Below are 12,625 nucleotides of genomic sequence, written 5' to 3' on the forward strand. Positions count from 1 at the left end.
AAGAACAGTTTTTTCCCCCAGGCCGTATCCCACCTGAACAACACATAACACACCCCGGTACTGTACATCTGTAAATAACTCATCAAACCTTCATCTGTACATAGGACACATGCACATTCACAGTTCTGTCTATGGTCATGTCTCTTTTCTGTATATTTTTATTTTTTTTACTATTGTTATTCTTAATTATTGTATATTCTCTTCATTAGTGTTCTTTATCACCTTAATTATATGTTGTCTGCACTATGTTTGTACTTTCTGTACTGGAAGCTTATAACACCAAGACAAATTCCTTGTGTGTGCAAACACACTTGGCAATAAAGCTCTTTCTGATTCTGATTCTGATTCTAAACTTGCCATCTGGAAAACAAGGAAAAATAAGATGCTTGGTAAAGATACACTAGATCCTTTGTTGATGTTTTTTGGTTTAGTAGCATCAAGACTCAGGATAGAACATGGATATTATAAACTTGTTGGGTGTTTACCAATTTTTGTGAATACTTGGGCCATAAATGGAGTGTTATGCGAAGTCAATGAAAATGATGATTTGGTGTTAGCTTTTTAAAGTTATTTTGTTTTTTTATTTTGGTTTTGGTTATTGTTTATTGTATTTTTTGAAATAGTTGTTGTTGGTATTATTATTATTCATAGGGGTTTTGTAATAGAGACTGAAGATTTGTGAAATGTATATTGCAGTAGTAACACAGTATGGCATTACCTATATGTTGTAAATAAAGGTGATTTCAATCTCAATCTCTCTCGCGCGCACTCTTCTCTCTCTCTTGGACACACACGCTCGCTCTCTCTCTCTCTCTCTCTCTCTTGGACACACACGCTCGCTCTCTCTCTCTCTCTCTCTCTCTCTCTCGCGCGCGCGCACTCTTCTCTCTCTCTTGGACACACACGCTCGCTCTCTCTCTCTCTCTCTCTCTCTCTCTCTCTCTCTCGCGCACTCTTCTCTCTCTCTTGGACACACACGCTCGCTCTCTCTCTCTCTCTCTCTCTCTCGCGCTCTCTCTCTCTCTCTCTCTCTCTTGGACACACACGCTCGCTCTCTCTCTCTCTCTCTCTCTCTCGCGCTCTCTCTCTCTCTCTCTCTCTTGGACACACACGCTCGCTCTCTCTCTCTCTCTCTCCGCGTTCGCTTCACTTTTGTTGAGCCCGGCGCCTTATAATCACACAATCCCTGCATCCCAGTGTACATACTATCCACCCTATCTGCCCTAAATAGTGTTGAAAATGACTAATATCACATAGAACTTAGGATGGATAGTGTACACATTGGGACGCAGACAATGATTTCCTTCCACGCTGCGATGACAGCAAGAAGTTAATGTTGGGTGTACAGCAAACAAAATGCATATTTCATTTCCATTATAGGCTAATATATAGTAGTAGTGTATTGTAACAAAGTTGCTACTGTAGTAGTACTTTGTACTTGTCCTTTTACTTAACTAATTACAAAAATGTATAGGCTTACTTATAATTTTACTGGAGTAATATTTTATTGGGTATCTGTACTTTTACTGAAGTACTTGATTTGTGGGCCACAACCTGATTATTATAGTGATTATTCGCATATATTTGTTCAGTAGTAGTTATTTCATGGTTATTTTTCTTGAACCTTAACTAGTAGATAATTAATAGTAGTTCTTCAGGAAGTATGACAGAATACATTAGTTATTGTTTAGCTAACTGTTACTTAACACAATCATAAAATTATATCACATACCGATTAGTTAACACATCTTGCTTAGTAGTTAACAGTAGTTAGTTAAGTTTTAATGAATCATTACCTGTTAGTTCTTCAATTATTCCTTATTAGTTATGCAGTAAGTAAGAAAGAGTATTCTAAAGTGTTATCAATGAATGATATCAGTGCAATATTCACGTTTTCTCTACTGTCTCCATTACAATGTAGCCTCCTGTATGAGCTATGAGTATTTTTGGACCCCTCTCACTGTATTCCATGTTTGAAATAATGTCATCTTGTGTGCATTTTACATGTGTTTTGATTGGTCTACAGAGGACTGAGGAGTCAAGAACGTAAAGGAGGAAGGGGCTTCATATTCACAGAGGAACAAGAGAGAGCTATTGAAAGCTATTGAAAGCATGGTTTTGGCCAATAATTCAATAAAGCTGATGGTCTCAACTTAGTGCAAGTCAAACATTCTCAATAACCACACATTTTTCAATAATGTCCATCAGGTCTCCCTATCTCCTTGCAGAAAACTAAAATATATGGGAATATACTGCAAAATATAATGTGATTATATTACATAATACATTTCCATATATTGGAAACTAGTGCTTATATTTTTCAATATACAGCAATACTGTATATGCATTGACAATATATGGCTATATATTGGTACATACAAATTTAGAAATGAAGACAAAGATAAATCTAATATTCATAAAGTTTGGTCCTTTGAGTATATTGCACATAGATGTTCCCGTATAAATGTGAATGTATGTATACTCATATCTACACACATTCATGGAATGAGTTACAGCATATTTCTAGTTCCCAGCATGCTTTGCTTCTGACTGTTAAAGGAGATTAAAAAATGTAAAATGAAGTGTTATTTCATGTGTTTTTGCTGATTATTATAATAGGGGGAGATCTCTACGGAAGCGTATTGCATTCACTTGAGGAAAAAAAAATCTACTCTGTTTTTCTGAATTAACGACTTAATTATCTCAGAATTACGAGATAATTAAGTCATTAATTTTTTTTTTAAGAGAGTCTTGCTAATTGATGCTGACCCAATCCCACATGAATGTATTTTCATATGTGAGGCAGGGTTTACCCTGACTAAAGTAAGAAGAAGAGGGAGAAACATCATTGGCCACAGGGATATTTTGAATACACATCACAATATATGCTGCAATTCATGCAGAATGGGGTCCATGCCAGCTTGGGTCATTTTTAGGCTGACTACACAACATTATTACAGCAGAAGAACAAACGCATGCAGAGCAGATGAGATGCATTATCATCTGGGATCAATGTGTCTTTCCTCCGATCTGCTCTGGTCCAAAACGGTTTCATGAGCATCCACGATTTTCAATCCAATTCATCCCACCATACTCTCCTTTACTTAACCCCACTGAGGAGCATTTTGGGTTTTTTTCAACATGGTGGTGAAAAGTTTATGATCACCAATCCTATTTCAGGATAGCCCTCATTCAAGCCATGGAAAAGGCCTGAGAACTACAGTAATTGATGCAGTGTCTGTGCAAGGATGGATTGGCCATTCAGAATCACCACACTGATATGCACACCAGGTGTTAAGTAATGTGCATACATTTGACACAATCCCTTATGAAGACTGTTATGTTTTGGTTAATTTAGAAGAAATCTACAGAAGCAAACAGACAAGGGTAGTAGGCTTAAAACAAACACCTTAATGTGTATTTCCTTTCCAATAGAGCAAAAGAAGTCATGGAAGCAAAACAGACCAAAATCTCAAAATTGAACAGAACATGAAGTGTCCTGCCTTAAACAATAACTTCATAATTTTGATCTCAGGCTCCTCGTCTAATAACTATCCATTCTATTAGTACTGTTGTATGCTGATAGATCTTATTGGTCTCTATGTGAAATGATTATTTTGTAGACATCTGTTGAAAAATGAAACAAAATGAAACAATTGGGTGAGTGTGAGGGAATTAAAATAAATATGAGAGGTGCCCTTTTTCCCTCTTGAGCCCATGCCCTTCAGAATGTCTGTGCACGTCCCTGTCCACAGATGTATTTGTTTATATTCTGTATCATATTTAGAATATGTTCTGATTTTCTGTGCAAAGTGCAACCTTTGTAAATACATGGATGCATTGACTGATTTTACAATGTGGAGAAAAATAAACATTCAATGTACAATACTGGTGTTGGGATTGGTCAACATATTCACATACTTTACTCTTACAATATCAATGCAAAAAATCAAACTCAGACGATATCACAGAAAAATTAGAAATGTTATAAGTGTTTAAGATTGAGCACAGTGTGAGCGGTTCAAACAGAATCAGATTGTATGAACATTTCTGATCTTTGTTCATTTTAATGGTTCATGGATTGGATCGTACCATTTAATGTGACTTATACAACAAGAAAAGAAAGCCAAGACCGACATATGAGAGGAACTAATACTCGCCAAGTGCATTTACACTATGAATATGTCACATTTTTCATCCCCTTTTAAATTCAAAATTTGGGTTTGTTATCACGAAAGATTTACAGAAAGACATTTGAGCTTTGTGAAGAACATTCAAGTGATTTAAATATATGCACTATGTGTTATGAGGCCAAAGGAAAATAAAACTGGTTGGAACTCTTTATAGTCTAGCTTCTATAATGAGATTTTGATTTCAGATTGCTCTCTCTATGTTGTTGTTGTTGGGTTTTTTTTTGGGGGGGGGGGGGTTGACAAGCAAGACACACAATATAGTAAAAAATTAATTATGTTTAAAATAAAATTTAGATTTAAACATGTCTCCTAGCTAGAGCATGGAACTAATCAGGTCAAGGTCCTGGATCCAATTCTTAGAGAACACGTATGTGCTTTCATTTGGGTAACAGTGTCTGCCAAATTTGTAACCATTAATGTAATTAAGTTAGTGACAACAAAAACTGTAACCATTTGTTGTTTGTCTGCAATTTCAGTTGTAACTAACTGACTGCTATCAAAGCCCTCAAACATCCCCTGAATCAGAGGTAGTTAACACTTTCTCTTTCCTGAGACGTCACGGGTTGTTTACAGCAGTGGTGTAGCAGAAGAATAACAGAGAAATTATAGGGCACGTCACATTCAGATAACTTCCTCCCGCTGCAGCAGGTTGCATGATGAGAATGCTGGACTGGAAAACACCAAATATCACACATGCAGACTGCAACTCAGTCCAACAGGTAGGACCAACCGCATCGCACAGCAACCAAAGCTATTTCTTCCTATATAGGCGCACTTGAGACATGCCTGGATTAAGCAAACAAATTATACCATGCTTTACTTTTTCATCTCACATGGGAAATACAGGTAAAAATATAAATGTTTTTATTGTTGTTGTCCTTGGATTTGATGAATTGCATTTCGCAAAGTTTTATCAATGGTTAAAAAGCTTCAGAACCATGTCTTTTCAAAGTCAAATCATTATTGTATCATGTCTACCTTATGTGGTGGAAGAAACTAAATACACTGTCTGCTGGAGCCACAGAATGATTACAGGACAATTGTTTAAACTAAACAGAATATCTCAGTGGCAGAGCTTGTAAACATTTCTTATTTCAGCAGGAAATAAAATGAGTCATGCCAAAAAGAGCAATGAATTTGAATATTTGCATACTTGTGAAACCAGAGTTCCTTTATTTGTTCAACATGTGCTTGCAGTTTTACAGCACACCCAGCTTTACATGAGACACTGGATCTAAAGACCAAAATGTTATACAAATGTCCAAATGCTAGGCTAGCAGATCCATTCAGTGGGGAAATAAGTTCAAAATACGAGACAAGAGCACTCAAAGATTTGGGGGCGAAAACTATGCAAACCATCAACCGTCACGCAAACACTTCCTTCATGCTTACACAGGAAGGGAGTTGACAAATGACAAACGCATGTCGGTCTACAGCTGAATATATGTTTTCACATATAAGCTATATCAATTCAAATTAATTTAATGTATACATATGAAGTAAATGTTTTATTTGATTATATATATATATATATATATATACAGGTCCTTTTCAAAAAATTAGCATATTGTGATAAAGTTCATTATTTTCTGTAATGTACTGATAAACATTAGACTTTCATATATTTTAGATTCATTACAACACAACTGAAGTAGTTCAAGCCTTTTATTGTTTTAATATTGATGATTTTGGCATACAGCTCATGAAAACCCAAAATTCCTATCTCAAAAAATTAGCATATTTCATCCGACCAATAAAAGAAAAGTGTTTTTAATACAAAAAAAAAGTCAACCTTCAAATAATTATGTTCAGTTATGCACTCAATACTTGGTCGGGAATCCTTTTGCAGAAATGACTGCTTCAATGCGGCGTGGCATGGAGGCAATCAGCCTGTGGCACTGCTGAGGTGTTATGGAGGCCCAGGATGCTTCGATAGCGGCCTTAAGCTCATCCAGAGTGTTGGGTCTTGCGTCTCTCAACTTTCTCTTCACAATATCCCACAGATTCTCTATGGGGTTCAGGTCAGGAGAGTTGGCAGGCCAATTGAGCACAGTAATACCATGGTCAGTAAACCATTTACCAGTGGTTTTGGCACTGTGAGCAGGTGCCAGGTCGTGCTGAAAAATGAAATCTTCATCTCCATAAAGCTTTTCAGCAGATGGAAGCATGAAGTGCTCCAAAATCTCCTGATAGCTAGCTGCATTGACCCTGCCCTTGATAAAACACAGTGGACCAACACCAGCATCACTGACTGTGGGTACTTGACACTGGACTTCAGGCATTTTGGCATTTCCCTCTCCCCAGTCTTCCTCCAGACTCTGGCACCTTGATTTCCGAATGACATGCAAAATTTGCTTTCATCCGAAAAAAGTACTTTGGACCACTGAGCAACAGTCCAGTGCTGCTTCTCTGTAGCCCAGGTCAGGCGCTTCTGCCGCTGTTTCTGGTTCAAAAGTGGCTTGACCTGGGGAATGCGGCACCTGTAGCCCATTTCCTGCACACGCCTGTACACGGTGGCTCTGGATGTTTCTACTCCAGACTCAGTCCACTGCTTCCGCAGGTCCCCCAAGGTCTGGAATCGGTCCTTCTCCACAATCTTCCTCAGGGTCCGGTCACCTCTTCTCGTTGTGCTGCGTTTTCTGCCACACTTTTTCCTTCCCACAGACTTCCCACTGAGGTGCCTTGATACAGCACTCTGGGAACAGCCTATTCGTTCAGAAATGTCTTTCTGTGTCTTACCCTCTTGCTTGAGGGTGTCAATGATGGCCTTCTGGACAGCAGTCAGGTCGGCAGTCTTACCCATGATTGCGGTTTTGAGTAATGAACCAGGCTGGGAGTTTTTAAAAGCCTCAGGAATCTTTTGCAGGTGTTTAGAGTTAATTAGTTGATTCAGATGATTAGGTTAATAGCTCGTTTAGAGAACCTTTTCATGATATGCTAATTTTTTGAGATAGGAATTTTGGGTTTTCATGAGCTGTATGCCAAAATCATCAATATTAAAACAATAAAAGGCTTGAACTACTTCAGTTGTGTTGTAATGAATCTAAAATCTATGAAAGTCTAATGTTTATCAGTACATTACAGAAAATAATGAACTTTATCACAATATGCTAATTTTTTTAAAAGGACCTGTATATATATATATATATATATATATATATATAAATAAATGTTTGCCCCTTTTCTTTAGAATAAGTGACAGTTGCTTTGAAATTTGTATTATCCAACACAATAAAAACACATTAAGGTGTCTCTGAAGTATCTAAATACTTTCTGGGGCAATTGCATCTATATGAAATGACCAAACCTGCAGCGATTATGCAGCATAGATTTTACAGTTGTTCTCATTTCCTTCCACAGTGATTCTCTACAGTCTACAGTAAAAGAAATAGCAGTTTCATCATGTCTTCTATGAACACGTCACAGGAAGTGGTGAACTGCTCCGGTTCCACTAACATGACTGTCTGGGAATCAACTATAAACCAGCTCTACACATACTTTTACCTGATTATATTCATCCCAGGCCTGCTGTGCAACACCCTGGCTCTTTGGGTGCTCTGTCGATTCATAAGGTCAGCATTTCACTGTTAATATTATGGAAGCATATGTGTAGCAAACTTCAATTTGAAATATAATATGCAAAATGGCAATTTATTTCTGTATTTAAATTTACATTTTCCCATACATATGTTTAACATTTAGTGCAAAATGAAAATTAAACTAGTTATATAATTTAAATTTTCCATTTTCTACACTAGTTTTAATATGCAAATTAAAAACATATTTTAAAGCTTTATAAATTGCAAAATTAAAATGAAAATGTATTACCCAAATTGATTAGATATGTTTAACATATCCAAGCAAAATTCTAATGTAAATGCTGTTTTCCTAAAGGCATTTAGACTTCGGGGTAGGACACTTGGGATTGCATGTTCATCGTGAGACCGCGGGATAATTGTAGCAAAATGCAGTGAGACTTTCAAAATGCATTCTGAGACAAAGATGCAGCAAAAGGGTAGCAAAATGGTCTGAACTGTCTTTTATTTTTCTTAAATGCATTGACACTTACATATATGACTTTCAATTGCATTTTCATTAATTACCCCACGATGAATATAGTTTAAGTCACTGTGGATTTGAAAATGCATTCCGAGCTGAGCACGCCTCCTAGCTGTCAATCATTACATCAAGGCAGGGCTCGGCAACAGAAGGCATGATAGGTCAATATTCACAATAAACCAAATGCTTTTCACCTGCCTCAACATCTCTCTCCGTTTACACTTGGACTGATGCACATAAGCAAACACACAGTGCTATTCTACACTTATTTACTACTTTACCTTATATTTTATTACTATTTTATATTTAATCCGTAAAATCGCCACAAAATCAGATATAGACTCTGATGTTGCGGCAGCCGCGATCAAAATGAGTAATTAACCTTTGGAACTAATGATAGGCTTCAAAAAAACAAAAAAGATTATGTTACATGATGCCAGTAGGTGGCAAACAGTGACTGTTAAATGTATTTGATGCCTGAATCATTCAAGAGATTCGTTTAAAAACTCTGGACGAAACAAGTCTTCATTTATTACATTTTTTTCTAATTATTTTTTACTTAGCCTAATTAATTCATTTAAATTAATACATATTTTTAACGGAGTGTCTATTTACACTAAGTGCAAATAGCCCATCTTGTTGGCAAAGGCTATTAGAATTTTGCTACAGTTTTTGCTTGGACATGTTAAACATATCTAATCAATTTGGGTAATACATTTTAATTTTAATTTTGCAACTTATAAAGCTTTAAAATATGTTTTTAATTTGCATATTAAAACTAGTGTAGAAAATGGAAAATTTTAATTATATAATTAGTTTAATTTTCATTTTGCACTAAATGTAAAGTAAAGTAAAGTCATGACGTATTGTCAAGTATGGTGACCCATACTCGAAATTGGGGCTCTGCGTTTATCCCATCCAAGTGCACACACACAGCAGTGAGTAGTGAACAAATGCACACACACACACACACACACACACACACACACACCGTGAACACACACCCGGAGCAGTGGGCAGCATTTATGCTGCAGCGTCCGGGGAGCAGTTGGGGGTTCGGTGTCTTGCTCAAGGGCACCTCAGTCGTGGTATTGAGGGTGGAGAGAGCGCTGGACATTCACTCCCCCCACCTACAATCCCTGCCGGCCCGAGACTCGAACCCACAACCTTTGGATTACGAGTCCGACTCTCTAACCATTAGGCCACGACTTCCCACAAAAAAAAATTTCAGGGGAGAGCGCGAACGCAGTCCCCCACTACCATAAATTATGCAGTCGAGATTCCCACATTTGGGGAATTCGCAGGGGTCAGCTCAACCGGAGTTCAATGGCCAAGCCTCGCCCTGGGTGAACCGCCTTCTTGATCATGGTGTCTCCCCTGCCAGGTAAGTAACTGTAAGTAAATGTTACACATATGTATGGGAAAATGTAAATTTAAATAAAGAAATACATTACCATTTTACATATTATATTTCAAATTGAATTTTACATATACATATATGCTTCCATATAATATAATAATATAATAAAATTCCCCTGTGCTGAAAAGACACTTTGTATAATTTGTGATCTTTAGGGCACTTGGCTCACCACACTTTTTGCACAGTCTTTTCATTATGTTGGTTTACATGATCCTTATTATCATTATTTTCTAGTCACTCAGTTCAGAGGTGGCGTATTTCGACAGATATAAAACATAAGTTGACAAGCCTGCTGTAACAGTTTGAATGCTGGTAACATAAAACGTCACTGTGTCATTCCTGTTATATCAGTAGTATGTTTAACAAAAGAGCTTAATTCTGTTCACTGTATCTGTTTTAGTACCGATTAACATTTCAAGCCCCATCAGGAGTGTCTGGTTTTCTGATATGTATTTCATGAGGCCTGTTTAGAAGATGCAGGTTTCTTCTAATGCTATGGATTTTCTTCAATCCACAGCAAAAAGACGAAAGCCATAATTTTCATGATTAACCTGACCATAGCTGACCTGGCTCACTTGCTGTCGCTGCCGCTTCGAATTCATTACTACATCAGACAAGACTGGCCTTTCGGCAGCACGCTGTGCATGCTGTGTTTTTACCTGAAGTACCTTAACATGTACGCTAGCATCGTATTTCTGGTGTGCATCAGCATCCAGCGCTGCATGTTCCTCCTGCGGCCGTTCTGCGCCAGGCACTGGAAGTCACGCTATGACGTCTGCATCAGCGCCACGGTCTGGGTCGTGGTGGGGCTCTGCTGCTCGCCCTTCATCTTAATGAGGAAAAACTCAAGCTCTGCAAATAGAAGCTGCTTCAAAGACCTGCCCACGCTCAAGCTAGATGTAACCCCAGCCATTTCCATGACGGTTGCTGCTGAGCTCTTGGGATTTATCGGTCCGTTAATTATCATTGGGTTCTGTACTTACTTAATCGTGAAATCCTTGCGACATCGGAATCAAAGGCAGCAGTCCACCGGTAGCACGAGAAAGGCCTTGCGCATGGTTAGGGTGTGCACAGGGGTCTTCCTCTTCTGTTTCGTCCCCTACCACATCAACTTCCTGCTGTACATGATGGTGACCCAGAACATTATCACAAACTGTGCAGCGAGTCAGGTCATCCTACAGTTTCACCCCATCTCTCTCTGCATCGCAAGCCTCAACTGCTGCCTCAACCCTCTCATCTACTACTTTCTGACCACAGAGTTCAAGCAGCAGCTGTCCCAGCACGGCAGCTCTGTGCTCCGGGGCCGTCTGATGAGCACCGAGAGCACATCTTCCTATAGGGAATGATCAGTGACCCCAAACATTGAAGCCGTTTATTTGGCTTCAGTGTAAAAACGTGCCTTCAGACCATGTACAAACTAAAGTCTATGCATTAAGTGCTATACATTGCTTGAACAAAAATATATAAAGCTTACAAACTGAAATGATATGTCCAGCAAGTATTGTTTTGAACAAAATCACAGCCTTTCATGGCATGGGTGAAGTATTTGAAGTTTAACAAAGACAGCCGTCAAAGACAGACTGATTTAAACGGAAGAAAAAATAAATTATAACCGACTGCATGACAGATATTTTTGTATAATGCAGACGCAGGATGAGCTGATAGTGTCTGTCTCACCAGACTGATGAACTCAACTGAGCTTTAGTTGAACTGACTGGACCAACAGACCATATTCATCAGTCTGTGGAGATCTGAGGCTGAGATGGGACAAATCCAAACTTCCAAGAACAACATAAGAATTCAGATTCTGTTTTCACGCTGTTCATGTGAAATTGTTGTTTACACTTGCTCTTGTATTATTGTATTATACTCAGAACAAATGAGATTGAATATGTTCAGTATGCTAATGTGTTTAATAAATGAGATTAAGTATGTTTAATGATGCCCAGTTTAATACCGTTCATTATGATTTACAATTTAATAAATCTTAATAAAGGGGAAAAAACATTAAACATTAAAAAGCAAAAGGTTACAATGTTTCTCCCATATTTACACAAATAACCTGCTATAGAATTGTTTTGCATAACTGAGTATTAAATTAGTTTCTTATTCAGTTCAATTCGTATGGACAAAAATAACACAACATTTCCATTTGTGTTTAATTAGGGGAAAAGTCATGCTTTAGAATGACATGAATTGTCATTTCGGAGTGAACTACCCATATATCAGAGCTCCAAAACTACAAATACTTTAATCTAACCTTTTACTTAAACTGCAGTCATTGATTTTTTTCACTGTACTGCATGTTTTGTCATATATACACATTTTTGTGTGAGTGACTCAATAGGGTAGAGTGGGGGAAACCCCTCTACTGTTTTTTCCAAAAATAACCACTAGATAGGGTCAAGATAAATTGTTGTTATATCTATGGACTATGTTGACGTGATGTAGAATTATTCATTATGAAGCTCACACTGTTTTGAAAGTGATTTCTCCACCACTCTACCCTATGTCTTTTGAAACGTATATTTTATGTTGTTTCTCTTTCTTATATTTTAAAATTAAACCTACCTTCTGTAGCTAAATGTCTCAAGGGGGATTAATAAACATCGATTTATGATCATTTGTTCAGTTGCTTATCCAGTCAGTTTTAAAAGGAGTCATGAAATGCATATTTACACATAAGAGGTTACTCTAAAATAATATGGAATAACATACAATAACATGAAATCAATATTGGATGATTTCATGTTCACACTCCTCCATGTCAAATGTGTTGTTAGATCTGATCTACTGAAGTTGCGTTTTGTCCTTACTTAGCCAAATTTTGCCACATCTGGGAAAAAGAGTAAGCATGACTGAGTTAGAACCTTTCGGCCTGCACCACCTAGAGATTCATGGCAGAATTTTGTATTTACAATGATGCTGAAATCACTTAACTCATGATATAAGA

The 12,625-nt window shown here is 37.5% G+C and overlaps 1 protein-coding gene across 2 annotated transcripts; it reads left to right on the forward strand.

Annotated features, from left to right (window-relative positions):
• The first annotated feature begins 4,719 nt into the window (after positions 1-4,719).
• On the forward strand, positions 4,720-12,294 carry LOC306852948 (putative P2Y purinoceptor 10). 2 transcript variants are annotated; one of them, XM_079390070.1, is made up of 3 exons: positions 4,720-4,912; positions 7,554-7,765; positions 10,190-12,294. In XM_079390070.1, the coding sequence occupies exons 2-3, from the start codon at positions 7,596-7,598 to the stop codon at positions 11,016-11,018; spliced, it is 999 nt and encodes a 332-aa protein (XP_079246196.1). In that variant the 5' UTR covers positions 4,720-4,912; positions 7,554-7,595; the 3' UTR covers positions 11,019-12,294. The 2 variants fall into 2 exon arrangements, with proteins under 2 accessions (XP_079246196.1, XP_079246197.1); XM_079390071.1 differs by having other exon boundaries at positions 4,811-5,039; positions 10,190-12,288.
• The last annotated feature ends 331 nt before the right edge of the window (positions 12,295-12,625 follow it).

The sequence above is a fragment of the Barbus barbus genome (genome assembly GCF_936440315.1).
Source record: "Barbus barbus genome assembly, chromosome: 33".
Lineage (NCBI taxonomy): Eukaryota > Metazoa > Chordata > Actinopteri > Cypriniformes > Cyprinidae > Barbus > Barbus barbus.

Bases quoted from the DNA above. Each gene is read 5' to 3' on its own strand.
- LOC306852948 (XM_079390070.1), top strand. From the start codon at position 7,596: ATGTCTTCTATGAACACGTCACAGGAAGTGGTGAACTGCTCCGGTTCC. The intron at 7,766-10,189 runs GTCAGCATTTCA...TTCAATCCACAG, and splicing joins GTGCTCTGTCGATTCATAAG to CAAAAAGACGAAAGCCATAA.